We start from the raw sequence: 17774 nt of genomic DNA, 5'->3' as shown, positions 1-17774 counted from the left end.
CCCACATTTTAAGACACCGTCTTATATTTATTTTACTCAAGAAAATAAGCCTATGGCTTATTTTCGGTGGGGTGTCTTATTTTTTAAAATTAAGCAATCTACATTTTGACCTTTGGAGCTGGGCGCGCGTCATACTTTTTCACCGGTGAGCGTGGTCAGAGCCAGGAGCGCGCCCAGCGCTGCCAGCGCTCCTCCTGGGGCCGCCATGCTCAACTCCCGTGCCCAGCCAACCCAGAGACCCTCCCCTCATTGCCGCCAATGCCGTGGGGCATTTCTTTTCATAGAATCATGTGATTCTATGCCTCTTTTCAGGAGGAGGAGGCAGACGCCCGGAACTGGCTGCTGCAGCTGGGCCAGGCGGAGGCGAGGCCGCTGCTTGCCCCTGGGGGCTGCGGAGGCGGCTGGGCGGGGAAAGCCGGACCCCAGCCGGGTAGCAGCAGCAGCGGGAGGACGAGTATGGTGCTGCTGCTGGCCACGGCAGGAGGAAGCAGGCGTCCGAAAGCGGCGGCTGCTGCAGCCCCGACAGAGCGTGCAGCAGCGCCGCTCATCCCAGGGCAGCGGGACCCAGCAGCAGCGCCGTCCTCATCCTTCTGCTGCTGTTGCTGCTGCTGCCGGGCCAGCTGCTCGCCTCGTTCCTGGGGGTCGCAGAGGAGGCTGGGCGGGCACAGCCGGACCCCAGCCAGGTAGCAGCAGCAGCGGGAGGACGAGTATGGTGCTGCTGCTGGCCACGGCAGGAGGAAGCAGGCGCCCGAAAGCGGCGGCTGCTGCAGCCCCGACAGAGCGCGCAGCAGCGCCGCTCGTCCCGGGGCAGCGGGACCCAGCAGCAGCGCCGTCCTCATCCTCCCGCTGCTGTTGCTGCTGCTGCCGGGCCAGGTGGAAGCAAGCCGCTGCTCGCCTCGTTCCTGGGGGTTGCAGAGGAGGCTGGGCGGGGACAGCTGGAGCCCAGTCACGCAGCAGCGGAAGGATGAGGACGGCACTGCTGCTGGGTCCCGCTGCCTCGGGAGGAGTGGCACTGCTGCGCGCTGTGTCGGGGCTGCAGTAGCCGCCACCTTCGAGTGCCTGCTTCCTTGCCGCGGCCGGCAGCACCGTACTCCACCTCCCGCTGCTGCTGCTGCTGCCCGGCTGGGCTCCGGCTGTCCCTGCCCAGCTGCCTCCGCAGCCCCCAGGGGCGAGCAGTGGCCTTGCCTCCGCCGGGCCCAGCTGCAGCAGCCGGTTCTGGGCGTCTGCCTCCTCCTCCCGAAAAGAGGCAGACGTCCTCCTCCTCCTGCGGCCAGTGTGCTGTGTCCCACTGGCTGGCTGGGCGCTAGCGGTCTCACTCCGCGCAGCGCGGAGGTATGGCTTATTTTCAGGGGGTGTCTTCTATTTAACAAATACATTAAAAGCCTGCTATGGCTTACTTTATGACTACGCCTTAAAAAGGGGGAAACACGGTATGTGCAGGGAATGCCCCTGTGTAAAGGATTCCATCATGGCAGCCCCCTAACCTAATGTCTGAAGGTGGTAAGCCCCCTGTACAGATTGACCGCCCACCTCAAGGACCAGCCAGGCCTCATCCCAACAACTCAGATTAGCCTGCCAAATTGGCTGCCAGCAGTTCACTCAATTAAGCCTGGGAAGGGCTGGGCTGCTGCTAACCAGGAAACGTGTCGTGATGATATCACAACACGGCCTGGCATCAAGGATTCTGCTTTCAGCAGCAACTCAGTGTCAGTCGTATGATGAACACCAAGGTCCATAAGTTGATTGGCAAGGCAGCTTCACATTTAAGAGGGAGCACAACTGAGTTCTCTAAGCAGAGCTCTTGGTCAGTTATTTGAACCAGTGTTTATGGCTTTTGTGGTGGTGTGGAGCAGGCCATAGCATAATGGCTACTGAAAGATCCACCCCAAACCAAAAGTGACCTCCACCAACCGGATTAATTTTAATCAGATTCGTCCTCATTTGTCCAATAGCTGGTTGCAACCACCATTCTGAATGCCAACAAGGGATAGCTACTGTTGCGTCTCAGAGGTGATGTATAGCAATAAGTGCCAGCGGAAATTTCCTTCCGGACTTTTTAAGGTGGGTCAAATAGCACATCTCAGTGAAGACAAGGAAATTGTCCCTAAAAGTTTGTGAGAAATTGTAATGCCTTCACCCGCAGCCCACCCTGATGTGAGTTACATTCCATGTGGGTATTAAAAAAACCAAACTCATACAAGGGGGGGGACAGGGGGGGGGGACAAAAAGAAGGAGGAAAAATCAAAAAACAGGAAAAAGATATGGAGATTTTCTTTTAAAAAAATATAGTCCAGTCAGCCAAAGGAGTCAGTAAGAGCAGCATATTTTTTTCCAGTGGATACTGATATATTAAAGTACAGACCACCCAGGCTTTCTCTCTCTCACTCTCTCTCACTCTCTCTCATTAGCACTGCAGTAAACCCCGATTAATTTGTTATGCATCTTTAAGTACTAGTTGATAAAAATTATGTCTTGTGAAATCGGCAAATAGTCTGCAAAGTGAAATAAGAACAGAAATTAATAGATTAAACTGTAAAGATAAGTCCGAGAACTTTTTTTAAAAAAGGGAAACAGGATAGCAAGCAATTTTGATTGGTTTCAAAAAGCATAATTGGGTAAGGAAAGCTAGAAGTGCAGCCGGATCCCATCTATGTCTATTCAGAAGAAGATTCCATTGAGTACAATGGGGCTTACTCCCAAGTTGTGTGCTGAGGATTGCGACCTTGGTTGTCAAAGTGTGTGGCATTCCTTCCACCTTCCCAGATGGTGACGGACACCATTTCTTCCCATGAATTATTGAGCACATGACAAGGTTTATATATTATATACTAAATGTGTATACCATTTTCTCTCGTTTTTTTTACAAAGCAGTTCACAATTCAAGCAATAAAACCACAACATAAAATAGCAACGAAATAAAAAAAAAAGGCAAGCTGACACATTATAGAAAGGAGAGTCAAAACTAGCAAGGCTTAGGACTGCTGAATGAATAGTAACATTAAAAAAGGGAATGGTTCCCCCCCCCCTCGCCTCCTAAAGGCACAGAGAGAGAAGAGGGAAAGAGAGAGGAAGAGATGGAGAGGCAGACAGGTGATGATCCCCGGGCAGGACAGCTGCTCCACCATTTGGAGGTTGTGGATTTGGGAGCCACTTCTCTTGATTTCTCAGGAGGTAGGGGTATTTGCAAGAGGCCCTGCTCCTCTGATCTTGATACCCAGGGAGAGGGTTGTATTGGGGTAAGCATTCTTTCAAGTAAACAGGGCCTACCTAGACCAAGTAGGGCTTAAATATCAACGGAAATGTCTTCAGCTGTGCCTAGAAAACAACTCATAACCACCAGTGCAAATGTAACACGGCCCCAGGAGACACTTCGGGTCAAGAGTCCAGCCAATGCCGCTGTGGACCGCTTGTAAGTCAACTTCATGCAAAGGAAATTAGAGGAGCTTTGCCAAGAGGTTGTCGAGGAGAATTATGAAGACACCGCCCTATGTAAAGCTTGAAAAAGAAATTCTGGCCACATAGTAACACCCAAGAAGCAACCAGAAACACCCCCTCAAAGCTGTGGATCTATTCCTTCTATAGACTGACCAGTTGCCTACTCCCAGATGGTGATCCACCTACCACCAATAATCGTTTGTTGCAGCCCTGACTCTGTAGACCTCTGCTCAAGAATGCCACAATTGCAAGGATTTGAGGAAAAGGGAAAGGGCAGCTAGGTTTACTCCAAATCCAAACACCACCTCTTTCCAGTGGTTTCATGCAGACGTTTAGCACCAGAGCAGACAGAACAGAGCCCTATGGACAACCCCAACAGATACCTCCACTTGCATAGCACTAGAGTCCATCTTTCTCCCTGTTTCCTGAAACTAACCCAAAAGCCAGATGTAGGACCCCTGCAAGGCAGCGTTCCCTATTCCCAATCTTGTCGGATATTCCAGAAGACACTACAGTGAATGGCATTGACAGATACTGAAAAGTAGAGAATCAATAGTATCCCACTTCCTCTGCCCCCCATGCAGTAAAGGGTGATTACTACAACATGGCCAAGACTATTTTTTGCCACAAAGCCAGGCCTGAAAACAGATTAAAGGTGTCCAGATAATCTAAGAGCACTTGGAGATGATCAACCACATGATCACCTTCCCCAATAAATTAAGATTAGAGGCACCTCACCAGAAACTGGTAAGCACTGCAGAGCACTTCTCCTTGTGAAGAAGAGCTGCTATAAGCATGACAGTTTCAGACACTACTTTACCGCAAGCAGGTATCAAGCGCCGAGGAAGGTGAATTCAGAGCACAAGTGGTTATTTCAACAGCCCCAAAGACCTTTTCCACATCCTCAGTCCTCAATAATGGAAACTCATCCAAGCAATAAGAGGCAGCCAATGACTCCTGGGGTAGAGACTGTCACCCCTGAGAAGGCCAAGTTGACACTGATGCCAGAGATTTTTATCCAAAAATCATTTTAAAAGCATGCCACAGAGGCGACATCATAAAGAAAGCAAAATGGTTGCAGCTAAAACAAACAAACAACCCCCTCCCCCCCAAAAAAACCACGTTCCCCTCTACTCAAATAATGAAAACAAACACGCATAATGGAACAGGTGGATTGCGGCATTGTTTCACCTGACAAGAGTAAATATCACATTACCATGCAGTGTCAACTGGCATTTTATTTGCTTAAAAAGCAAGCAAAGGAAAGAGAGCACTTAGTGGCGAGTCTGCTGGTATCAAAATATAAAAACAAATGGCAGTCCCAGGTTCTCTGCAATTGTAACTTAACGGCAGAATATTTCAGTATTTTAATGCAAGGGAGACCTTACCTATCAATGCCTCAGGGTAAGTGGATGTTTCTTAGTTTAGTTAAGACTTCAGAACCATACTATTTTTATAACATCAATGGGTCTACTCTTGAGTAACACTTTTTAAAAAAGAAAACCCATACTGTACTATATTTAGGTTCCATACTGTTAACAGGAACTGACGAAGGGACTGCACTTCTGACACACAGTGAGAATGGTTAAAGAAAGCCACATCCAATCAAACCCGACCTTATTGTATCCTAGCAGTTGCTCTTTCTGAATAAGCCCCAATTTACTTCCAAGGGACTTGGATGGCTCCAATCCTGCCTGGAATAGACTCAAGAAAGTTCCTAACATCTGGTCATAGAACCGTCCTTCAGGTGGGTCAATCTGGAATTCCTCAAAAGTATTTCAGTAAATGGACTGGACAGGGTTGCATCAAACCCATAACCAACAAGAGCCTCTTTCTCTGGATATAAGGTTTAACAGGTGTGGTGGCCAGAAGCTTCCTTAATGTGCAGGGACCCATTTGGGGACAGACAGCCAAAATGTGTGTTCACCAATGACTCCCCCCACTCCTCCCTGCAGGCTGACATCATGCTGATTTGGGAAGGCACTCCAAGCCAATGGGAATGAGCCCCTGGCTTCCTCCCCAGCTCCAAGCCAGCAGCAGCTCACACCTGTTTGTCATGTATGCCGCTGATACATTTCATTTACACTGCATCTGCCCCCAGGTTAAATTAGCTCTTATCTTAAGGCTGACCCCAGAAGTAAAACTAGAAGCAGATACTAGTTATCCTCTGGTAGGCACATAATGCATCCAGTTAGCTACATGCAGGCATGAATAACCTATTTCTGCTCTGTATCCCTCTCACATGGGTTCAAGCTTAAGTCCATTCCATCCTGCTTCTGAATGAATCAGTGGGTTTTTTTCTTAAACTGCACAACAATTCCCCTTATTTTTTTTAATGCATTTTTATTTTAATACGCATTGTGGTCCTTTTTCAAAGCCGACAGCTGCATCGTCAAGTCTGAAGAAAGGCAGAAACCAAAGGGAACAACTGGGTCCTGACTTGATGTATCCACCCAGGAAGTGTGATTCTTGTCTGTTTGCTGAAAAATGTGAACCAAGCTAGGTAGATCCTTGAATATTTCCAGCTACAAGGCCTATTGCAACTAAGCCTGCATAATAGAAACACACACCTATTTTACCCCTGCTTACCCTGTCTTCAGTTCCTTTCCCTTCCTCTATTGACCCACTTGTGCCATTTTAGATGGTAAACTGCCACCTCAAGTCTTTGTAAAAAGCCAGGCACAGGAAAGAGCAATAATGATACCATTTCCTGGTGGCTGGCAGAAGATAGAGGAAATGGCAAGAATAAACAAAACCTAGAAGTCAGTGCTCAGAGTGGAGGAAAGGTGTGCAAGTGCCCTGCTGCCTCCCACCTGGTCTCAGGTCTGGGGACCATTGCTTGGATGCTGTGTCATTTAAACCAGCAGCATCCAACACAGCTACAGTAAAGTCTTAGTGACATCGACATCTCCCAGGGGAAATGGAGGGGGAAGGGATCTCAGCTTTTGACTTTTTTACCTAGGCTCAGTAGGATGACAGACTTGGCCCAGCATAAACCAGACCCACCCACCCCTTTTTAGTAGTAGTATTTCTGGCAATTGCTTAACCGGATATTTACTGATCTTGGCTGCAATAGTGTCAAGCTGCATGCAGACACCAAGCAAAGGATCAACCAGGTTAATTGCCACAATATATGGATTCCCAACTGTCCATGGTAGGCTAGCAGGCCAAGCTACCATCAGCGAGAGCTTCAATTTCACAGTAAATGCTCCGCTGGGTCACATTCAGCAGCTGGTGCTGACAGCCACCAAGTCTAGTGCAGAAATATTTGGGTTTCTTTATTGCAAGCTGAGGAATCGGCACTTCAGTGATTTAAAAAACACCTTTTACGTACACACCCACTGGTGTAAGAGTATGCAAGCTTTTAAAGATACACTGAACTTGTGGTCAGGCAGAATGAAAAGGCAATAATTCTCAGTCAAGGTTAATGGAATACATACCAACAAATCACAGTTGTTGTTTCAATGGAAACAGAACAAAATGGACAAGCTGACCATTTGGGCTTCTGAAAGCACCTAAACACCTCAGTTTCTAACCTAGTCTGTCCCACCACACACCTATGACCTATGACCTCACACCTATGTTTCCTCTACCTTCAATTTTCACAAAAGGAGGAGTCAAACAGTGGTGATGTTCACTGACTTGTCCAAGATCACATAGGAACTTCCAAGTGGGAGCAGAAGAGGACCCCCAGCAACATGCAGTTGGTACCATAACTGCCATTACATTCACAACTGCATTGCAATGTACGGTACTGAAAATACAGTATGCAAAATAAGGTTATTGTTTGTGGCACTTCAGAGTATTCACCTCAGTGGCAGAACAAATGCTTTGCCTCTGGAGAGATCCTTTGGAGAGGGTCCTTTTGCAGCTTGGAAACCCTTTTTGTTCTAACCACCCTTAACAACTGTGGGGGAGAGATGGGGTTAACCCCTTTCCTTCAGTGCCATTTCCCCCTATGAAAATGATCCTATCCCCGGCCGCTATTTGTCCTGTTCGGAGAAACTGATCTGATCGTGGGTCACCATAATTTAATCTAGCCAGGGCCTAAAAGTGTGTGTGCAAGACATGGAAATGAAGACAGAAATGGTGGAACATTTGGAAAATGTTGCAACGGGGAATGTGACAGGCTCTGTCAGTGGGGAAAATCTAAAATTCTCTTAAGAGGCCTTGTTTTATAAGAATAAAAATTGGTGGGAAGCTTTCCCAACTCTGTAGAATTCAGGAATGGTTAACCAAATAAACCTGGCAGTATACATTGTTCTATGTAGTTTTTAAGGCTGTACTTGCTTCCTTGAGGTCTAAAATATTTCTACCATAAGACCTGGTTTTCTTTTGGTTTCTATTGATTTTTTAAAAATGAAGCTGCCTTAAACTTGGTTTTCTTAATTAACCTTAGAAAGGCTGTTTCCCCATCATTTCCCTTGTACGCAATTACAGAATGCAGGGCAAGGTGGCATAACCACATACTTTGTGACACGCATTAATGAATTTAACATGCAGTGCAACAGTTTCCTTGCTGTGGTCTCCAGGTGGGCCTTTGCTATTAGCAAGCAGCAAGCTCACCGGTCAGAAATTGACTCCACAACCCTACTTATCCTGAGGCGGATAAGATTTTTTTTGGGGGGGGGGTTGCACATACCATACACTTTCTGGAATCTCCAGTTTAAGCTTGAAGCATTGCTGGCATAAAAACAAAATCCAGGGCGTTTGGTTTCAGCGACTGCCTGTTGATAGTGGCAGAGATGAAATGCGAGGGGCTGCTCATTATCGGCAGGAGGGGATGTTTAAAAGCCAGCCAGCCTACCATTTCAAAACCTCAGGAGTTCTCAAAGTGACGACTGGCGGTATTAAACACGGACTGAACAGAGATTGCTAAAAGCAGCAGATCTGACAGCTGCACAAAACGGGAGCGGAGGGGAAGAGAAACAAACAAGAGGGAAGGTATTAGGTGAAGCTTCATCTCTGTGCAGAGTGCCAGGGAAAGAGAAAGAAAGAGAGAGAGAGAGACTCTTCTGCATAGCACTACAAACAAGCTCAACTTTGGGGGGCAGGCAGGGAGAAAGACATGGCTTACAAAAAGGGAAGTAGAATACCTAATTGCGTGCTGTTTCAAAGGAATTCTGTTTACAAATAACCAGTACCAATTAAAACCCAAAATGAAATCAGGTCCCCCTCCCTCATTTCTTTCAGTAAACCGGAAAGAAAATGACACGTTGAGCATTACCAAAAGGTCCTCCATTTAGAGACTTAGTTGTTGTTGTCTCAGTTGAATTATGGACTTGACAGTGCAATCCTATGCATGCTTTGCTCATGAGTAAGTTCCCTAATAGCATGTGTTTGGAATTTTTTTTCCTTTTCTTTTGCTCAATTAAATTATACATATTAAAATTTCACGTACCTGGGAACTGATAACTGTAACTGGGGGCAAATCCAGGGTATCCTCGGCCATAGGTTGCGACAAAATTCGGGTAACCTTGAATGTAGAAGTGTTTGAGAGAGAGAGAGAGAGAGAGAATAATAAGATTTAAATGTTGGAATTTTAAGTTGCACAAATACCAATAGGTTATATCTAACCAAGTTTTACTCAGAGGATAACAACTGAAATTAATGTGCCCAAGTTAGTCATGGCCATTATTTTCAATGGGGCTACTCTGAGTAGGACTAGCACTGGATACAATCAAATTACACCAAAGACAGGTGAAGAATAATAGAATTATACAATTGTGGAGCTGGAAGGGACCCCCATGGGCCATCTAGCCCAACCCCCTGCAATGCAGGAATCCATGACCGATGGCCATCCAACCTCTGCTTACAAACTTCCAATGAAGGAGAGAAAACTGACTTTGTACAAAACATTACAAGATTACTGTTCCTGTACAGAATTCATACCAAGTTAATGCTCAGCATTTATATATGACGTCAGCGTACTCAAAGTGCTTCACACATAATATCTGAATAATCCTTACAGCAACCTGTAAAGTAGGCCTGTTCTATATTATATTGCCCACCTTGCAGGTGGCAGAGTGAGGCTGATGCTTTGCCACTTTGCCTGCAGCAAATGTTTCCTCTACACCCTGAGCCGCACCCCTCAAAAAAGAAACACCTGGAGACTGGCATCATTTTCTTGGTCATCCCCCCGCCCGCCTATCTCCATGTCTGAGGCCTGCTACTCATAATTAAAATGCACTCGAGTAGCTCAAGTCCAAGGACTGTGCCTACTTTTCTCAGCTGGGAAGAGTAAATGCCAAACGCTTAGGCTAAGCACATAACACAGGTTTGCTCTGACATTTGGAGAGCTTACAACAAATGTACTTTGCTTCAGAACTATTGACAGTTGGAGATTAAGGTACTAGTAATGCTTCATCCCGAGAGTGTGAAGGACAACTGTTAACGCAGCAAAGAGTCAGAGGCAGCAAGATCAAGGAGCTGGGAAGACCAAGAGATTTTAATTTGACCAGAAACTGAAATTCAACAAAGAGACCACAATTTGCCTTCATGGAATACAGGCAGTTGCACCTGCAACATCTCAAAGTGTATCTCTGGGTAGCACACACTCTCTAAGAGTGAAATTAAACCATTACAAGAGAAACACAAGGCTCACATATATCCCTCATAGTGCTAATAATGCAGGACCTGGGGACATTTAAGAGAGAGAATCTGCAAGGTTCCTATATATGTATCATGCTTCCCCTCTCTTGAGTAGTTCTGTTTTGGAGCCTGGTAAGGGGAAATAGCTTCAGATTTTTGATGCGGAGAACTGGCAGACACGGGAAGGGTTAAGATCCCCCTCTTCCTCCTACCCACCCATCTTTCTTTAGAAGCTGCCCTGGCCCTCACTTTTCTGTTCTGATGGCAGATGTGTGTTTGGGAACAGGCATTTGCTGAGATGAATTCAAACTCTACCGCAAATCCATGCGGGAAGGGTATAGTGATTAAATGACCGCACACTCAAAACTATTCTTCTGATTGGAGCTGGCCTTACTAGAGAGCTTTCCGATAATCTGACCACCTCCACGTGAGTGTCAAATTTTATTCTGACATTATGGGACCCCAGCACTTTCCTGAATTCATTTTGGCACCAGGTGGGGAGGTTTTAGTTTACTTATTTAATTCTCCCTAGCTTTTTAAAGGCTTTTAAAGTCTGCAATTGCTACAGGAGATTTTTTGTTGTTGCTGTCATTAATTCCTTTCACTGATTTATTCTCTGTTGCTTAATATTTATGCAACATTTGTATTTTATGGCTGAATTCTATTTTAGCTGCTTCTTTTTTTAAAAAAAGTAAACTGTTCAGAGTACTCAAGTTATGCAGTGGCATTTAAATGTAATAAATGGTGTTCCAAATTGCTTGGAGATCTGTTTTTGAATTTATTTTGTAATTCAAAGTACTGGTTATCATCTATAAAGCCCTACATGGCTTAGGTCTAAGCTGTCTGAAATACCCCATTCCCTCATACAAACCTGCCCAGGTTTTGAGATCTTCAGATGAGGCCCTCCTCTCGGTCCTGCCACCTTCACAGGCATGCTTGGTGGGGATGCAGGAGAGGGCCTTCTCGGTGGCTGCTCCCTCCCTAGACTCTGGAAGTCCCTCCCTAAAGAAGCCAGACTGGCTCCCTCCTTGCTGTCCTTCTGCTGGCAGGTGAAGATGTTCTTGTTCCAACAGGATTTTGGAAAGTGACTGCTTTTAGGGAAAGGGCTGGCGCCATGCTTGTTTTATTGTAATTACTGCTATGTTTCAAATATATGTCTGTAGTTTTAATTCTACCAATGTTTAATTGTATTTTCATGAGTGCTATCTCTTTGTTTTTAGCGGTTCTTGTTTTTAACTGGAAGCCACCATAAGTTCCATCAGGAAAAATATCACCACCGCCACCATCTTGTTGAGATTTATATAAACCTGAATTCGGCGGAGGTGGTCAGCCTTGTCTGAGAGTAACTCTGCTAAGTTTACATTCATTGGGAGTGAATGGATCTTTCAATCATGCCTGGCAGGGCCAGTCTGGGGCGTTTTGCTGCTTGAGGCCCCCAGTGGCACTCCTCCTCCTCCATGACCATGCCCCCATTGCAGCTAGTGCAAGGGGCTTCCCAGTGGTAGGGGTTGTGATCATGGTGGGGGACGCAGCCATCGTGGCAGAGTAGAAAGAAGCAGTGAGCACCTGGTAGTGGCAAGTGTCGGCTGCTGGGTTTTGGGTGTCTGGTGGCAGTGAGAGCCTGGTGGGTGTGCAATGGCAGTAGAGCCCACTGGAGCCTGCCACCCTGAGGCAACTCTGATGCCTGGTATAGAATGGCTTGCCCCTGGCACAGGCAAACAGGAAGAACCAAAGCCAGAACAATGAGTTGGGATGCAGCATCACCTTGGTGGGTGGATGTTTTGGCCTCACAATAACTTTAATTCCTTGTGGCACACTAGTATTTCTGTAATGCTCTGGGCAGACAGTGTGAGAACTTCTGCCCTGGATAACACACACACTTTTTAAAGATGAAAGTAGCCAACCTCTGTTCTTGAGAGTAGGGGTTTATTGCAAAAGTGTTTTCTGCATTTTATCTGGGCGAATCTTTCCATTGGTTTTAACCGAGATCAAGCTCGTGGAGTGCCCTGTTACCAAATGCAAATTTTGTTCTTTTGCTGAGGTTTCATCCCTTCAATTGTGTTCATTTTTACAGAGCTGTTGCACTGCAATGCAACATGCTCAATTATTTTGCCAACATAGCATGTCCCCTCCATTTCAGATGAGATTTAGACGTCCATATTGTTTGCTATTAATCATCATTTAGAGGTGGAACATTAAACGCTTGGATGAATTTTGATTACTAATTATGACGGGATGGATCTGCGCACACGAAGCAAAACAGCAATGGCCAAACAAGGCACACTAGCTCTAAATGCACGCAAACACCCTGTTTGTCTCCTTAACATGCATTTCACAAAGCAAATCCTGCCAGAAATTCACTGGATCGTTCAAAGGTAAGTTTTGCAAACCGTCTCTTTGAATAACAATATTGATAAAATGCAGTTCTGACCAAGGCACCAGCATCCATCAGGACCAAAAAAACTCATAGTAAAGTGCTATTTTGAAACCAGATACTATTTTATTCTGTAATAAGGGCTCACTTCAGGGTCAATGGAGTAATGAGTTTGTCACACTGAATTTGAGGCGCTTGGTTCTAAAAATTAACGGCTGGACCACATAACAATATAGTCACTCCCTTTGGTTTTCCCACTAGTGATGTATGGAAGTGAGAGATGGATCATAAAGAAGGCTGATCGCTGAAGAATTGATGTTTTTGAATTATGGTGCTGGAGGAGACTCTTGAGAGTCCCATGGATTGCAAGAAGATCGAACCTATCCATTCTGAAGAAAATCAGCCCTGAGTGTTCACTGGAAGACAAACGAGAAAACAAAAGCTGAGGCTCTAATACTTTGGCCACCTCATGAGAAGAGAAGACTCCCTGGAAAAGACCCTCATGTTGGGAAAGATAGAGGGCACAAGGAGAAGGGGGCAACAGAGGACAAGATGGTTGGACAGTGTTCTTGAAGCTACCAACATGAGTCTGACCAAACTGCGGGAGGCAGTGGAAGACAGGAGTGCCTGGCGTGCTCTGGTCCATGGGGTCACGAAGAGTCGGACATGACGAAACAACAACAAGAAGTAAAGGGGTGGGACATACAAGCACTGTTCCAAGAACAGTTCATGGGCAGATTCACATATTTAATTTTCCAAGCACCAAAGTGCTCCTATGGGTGATCCCTATGAAAATATATTGTGCAAATGTGGAATGCATATCTAAAGCATATGCTCCAACTGTTATTGTTTACCTGGCTTATTTTCTGGTTTTGTTTGTACCTATCTCTGGCAAATGTCCCTTTTTTGCCTTTCGGGAATACTGTGTCAAATGTAATTAATGTGTGTTCTTAGAGTTGTTATTTTCTAGGGTTCAGCTTCCACCCCAAGTTCTCAGAGTTATGAAGCTACATCTTGTCTCTAAAGCACATGCGTGTAGATGCGGACACATGAGCATTAAGGTGCTATATAGGACACAGCCTGTCATTGTGCATGCCTTGATAAATAACTGTAGGATAATTATATTCTAACCCCCACAAAACATGGGGAAGCTGCCTTATACTGAAGTCAGACCGCTGGTCCATCTAGCTCAATATTGTCTACACTGACTGGCAGCAACTTCCCAGGGTATTAGGCAGGGTTCTCCCCCTGCCACACCTGGAGAGGCTGAGGATTGAACCTGAGACCTTCTGCATGCAAAGCAGATGCTCTACCATTGACAAACCTTTCGCTAACAAATAGCCTTTGAGCTTTTAAAACAGTGCAGGGCAAATAATTGTAAAGCAAATAAGAGCAGTCAGAGTAGTGCTGTAATACAGTGGTGAGAGGACGGCTTGGGTAGCAATACTTGGTTTTTGTTTTTGTTTAAAAAGGCATGTTGTAAGCCTTTCCCCATTTTCAGAAGTGAAATATTGGAGAATATGGTATTGCTCCTCTTCCATTCAACTCTCCAAAGCGGGATCCTGTGTGAAGGTTAGCATTAAGGTACATTTTCCTCATCATTTCTGAGTATGTTTGCAGATTGACTTTTCCAGCATACAGATGTCAAACTGGCCTTACAAAGGGTTAGTTAGTAATGTGTGCAGGTCATGGCTCAGCACGACTCCTGAGTCCTCCAATCCACTTTTACAGGGTTTTCAACAAATGCTGAGCCAGTTAGGAATATGTGATGCACACGAATACTAGGGAAAGGGGGACAACACAACGATGAGGAAACAATACTAAGAATCACCCTCGAGACCAACCTATGTGGAGATAGAGTCTTTGAAGAGCGTAGTTCTTGAACATTTTGGCTCCTGAACACCGCCAACCTGGAAGTGACTGTTCCAGTTTGCGAACTATTTTTGGAAGCCGAATGTCCGATGCGGCTTCCGGTTGGCTGCAGGAGCTTCCTGCAGCCAATCAGAAGCCACACTTTGGTTTTCCAAACATTTTGGAAGTTGAACAGACTTCCGGAACGGATGCTGTTCGACTTCCAAGGTACGACTGTACTGTAATGTTACAAGTATTAAACTTCTGGAGGGGCAATCTGAATTGGAGGAATGGCAAGATGGTAAGTGCTAACCCCTTTCCTGGTCCAAATTGTTATTCCCCAAGTGCCTTTTCCTCCTGTGGGGAAACACATGTTTTTCATTGACTCTGCAAAGGGGAAAAGCCACAGGTGGCGTTGGGGAGAATCAAGAAACAATAGGTGAGGACCAACTTTCTCTGGTTCTGAGCAATTCTCTAAAGGTGCTTTTTCTTGCTCAAAAATGAATCCTCTGCTTATTGATATGAAGCAGGTGCCTTTACTGTATTATTTTCAGTGGCTATGAAAAACATTCTTGTTTAGACAAGCCTACCCAGATGCTTAGAAAGTTGACGTGCATTTTAACCTGTTTCAGTATTTTAACTTTTTGTATGTTTTAACCTACTGTGCTATACTTTATCTGTTATGAGCCTTAGGTGGCAAGATGATCAGAGTAAGAAGAATCTTGCGCCAGAACACACGGACTACAAGACTTCCTTCAATTTAAAAGCAAAAGAGAAAGAGAGGCTCAAAGCCAATCAACCAGGATCACTGAACACCACAAGTACACCTGTGTCACTCCCCCCTCCCTCCCGCCAGTCCCTTGCTTCATACTTCCTTGAAACTGCATCGCTTCCAACAACAAAGACAAAATATACAGCTGACTGGATAGTGGTTCTCATCCATATATCCCATCACAGAACATTTCTCGAGGTCAGGCAGATGAAATCATAAATTTATAATACAACATTACTTCAATTTTCCTCTTCATTTGCCGCTGCAGTGCCCAGCTCTGCTCTAACGAGTCAGAGCCTGATCCGCACGGGGGGAAATTGGCTGGCTGAATATCAATAGCACATTAACACCATGCCCATGTGGATGCTTCATCAAGCCAAATTATGGGCAGGCAGGCCGATCCGCCATTTCCCATTTAGCCGCCATTCTTGCCTTGCAATGGGTACTGAGCAATTTATTTGCTTCAGTACTTCTGGCGAATGATCAATCTTGCAGTAATTATCTCTTGTCACTAAACTGAAAAATCAAGGCTTTGCCTCGATTACCTCCCTTGAAGAGAGAACTTCCTATCCATGAAAGTAGAGACCTAAATCAACAATCAAACATGCTTTTCACAACAGAACTTCTTTCTCCACTCTTTCTCCTTCACCCAGAGACAGAAACACTGGGGCAATCCTGCTCTTCAGATGGCTGTGGCAAGATAGGAAACACTGCAGATTTTCAGGCTAGTGTGGGCATGCAGCCCAAACTGGCACTGTTCCCTAGAACTCAGGGACCACCAACACCCCTGAAATGCCAAGTCTTGGGATTCAACACAAGTTTACCGTCAAATTTTATAGGAGACTTCTGACATTTGTAGTGCTACACTCTAAAGTGACTCGAGCACCAAGTTAAAGGCAGCAAGAAGTTTCTCAAACTGCCCACTACAACCGGCCCAACATACAGCATAACGGGAAATTAAAACGCAAGCTTCCAGTCCATTGCTACCAGCAGGTAAGCCTGCTGGGAGGCACACTGCCACAAGAGACTGCCCCTCAAAAGCTGGAGCTGGTCCTGTAGCAGGCAACACAATGTCTGAGGGAGGAGCTGAAAAATGACCCCGAGAGGAAAGTGGGAAAATTCTGGGAAGTGCCCCTAAGTTGGGGACTGCGAGGCATTAAACATGATGCAAATGTCCCCAAAATGCTGGACTTGATGTGAGAGTGCAAAGCATAAGGAATCCGTTTCCAGATGAGAAGCACTCTCTGTCACAGACAGGAGGATCTTTATAAGCTTTACATCATGATGGTCACAATTCCCCAACCATAATGAGAAGCCTGGTTGTAAAAGGGTTGTGTGCATCAGTGCCACACAGTTGCAGCCAGAAAGCCTGTACAGATGCTAATGGCTGTGTCTGCACATTGCCTGATTCTCACGGACCTTTTGCTGTGTGATTGTGTGCCCACATGTTGCCCCAGTAATAATTCCAGCCAGCTCAAATGGAGAAGAGGAGCCTGGTCCTTGCTGCACACCAGGGAAGAAAGAGGTGGCAGGGCTCAAAAACTACCCCAACTCTGCTGCCCCTCTCTCAGACACCCTGCCTCCTGCTCAGTTGGGGCAAAGGGAGAATAAGCAGATCTGGAAAGACTTCCTGGATCTCAAATTCCACCCCTATGGGGCAACCCTCTGAGGCAGCTGGATGCATGATAATGCTTTGCTAAGTGGGCGGCTGCCAGAGTTCCCCAGTGTGAACCTGAGTGTTCAACATTTGGCTCCTGGAAAATCAACTCTTCCCCTCTATCCGCCTTCTCATTCAGATAAGAATGCAGCTCCACTGCCGAGAGTACCAGCTCCGTTTTGTCAAGGAAAGAATAATTTGCTTGTATTGATTTTGAAATCAAGGATCGGAAGCCTGACATGTCCAGGCCCTTTCAAACTTAACAGCTGAGTTAGTTTACCTTTCAATTTGCTGCAAGCTTTTTTCCTGGAGTGGGAAAACTTGCAGCCAGAGCCTATGCATGTTTACTTGGTGGAAAGTCCCACTAATTTTGGTGGGAATTAATCCCTAGTACATGTGCACAAGACATAGCCTTAATTGCTTAGTAAAAGCATTTTTTTCCCTTGAATCATGGTATCTAATACACTATTCACAAGGCCACATCTAGATTAAGGCACTTTCCTATGTTGCAGTGTTTCTGCTAAATCTTGCAGAATCCAAGGGTCCATGGGAGGGGTTGTCTACTGGACCCTCTCTAAAGAAAATGCTCAGTGTGCAATGCCACCAGGAGGCAACAGCTGAGGAGGAGTCTTTGTCCTGGGAGAAATGGCCAACTGGATTGGCCCTGGGGTTACAGTGAAATGGTGATTTATTTGCAGTTCTGAGTTCCCAGGCTAGTAAAACCTCCTATCTTCCACCCATCTACTCGGAAAGAAAACTGCTGTCTTGTGACATTTCCCAAAAATTAAATCTCAGGTGCTGAAGTGGAACTGGGTTTGCAATGTTCAGATTTTTAGATGTACCCTTTACGTGTTTTAAATGAACCTCAAGAGTATGCTTCAAGTGCCTGAGGCACCCCATCCTTCCTGCCATCTTAATCACCTAAACTATACTCCAAAAGTAAGACCAAGAAAAGGGAGGGGGTGGGGGGGAGAGATTTCTCTTCTACTCAGCCTTTCCCTTCCTTTGTCTTAGCTCAAGCCTCTGTCCAATTTCCTGTTCTGCAAAAAATGTCACCTGGAAATAACACTAAAAGCTAATATTTTGGTGCCTGA

The 17774-nt window shown here is 45.7% G+C and overlaps 1 protein-coding gene across 24 annotated transcripts in view; it reads right to left on the bottom strand.

Annotated features, from left to right (window-relative positions):
• The window catches only part of MSI2 (musashi RNA binding protein 2), a 396739-nt gene that overhangs the window by 61981 nt on the left and 316984 nt on the right, over positions 1–17774 (bottom strand). For 23 of the 24 annotated variants that reach the window (XM_035139771.3, XM_088657826.1, XM_088657830.1 and 20 more), the window contains exon 10: positions 8837–8911. In XM_035139771.3, coding sequence (XP_034995662.1) covers positions 8837–8911 — 75 coding nt within the window. Of the gene's footprint in view, positions 1–2391; positions 2493–8836; positions 8912–17774 lie in introns of those variants that run through there. The other variant, XM_088657848.1, reaches the window with a different exon arrangement.

This window comes from Zootoca vivipara, chromosome 14 (assembly GCF_965207765.1).
Source record: "Zootoca vivipara chromosome 14, rZooViv2.hap1.1, whole genome shotgun sequence".
Classification (NCBI taxonomy): Eukaryota; Metazoa; Chordata; class Lepidosauria; order Squamata; family Lacertidae; genus Zootoca; species Zootoca vivipara.
The sequence above is the reverse complement of the archived record's forward strand: the minus strand, read 5'-3'. Positions and strand labels throughout refer to the sequence as shown.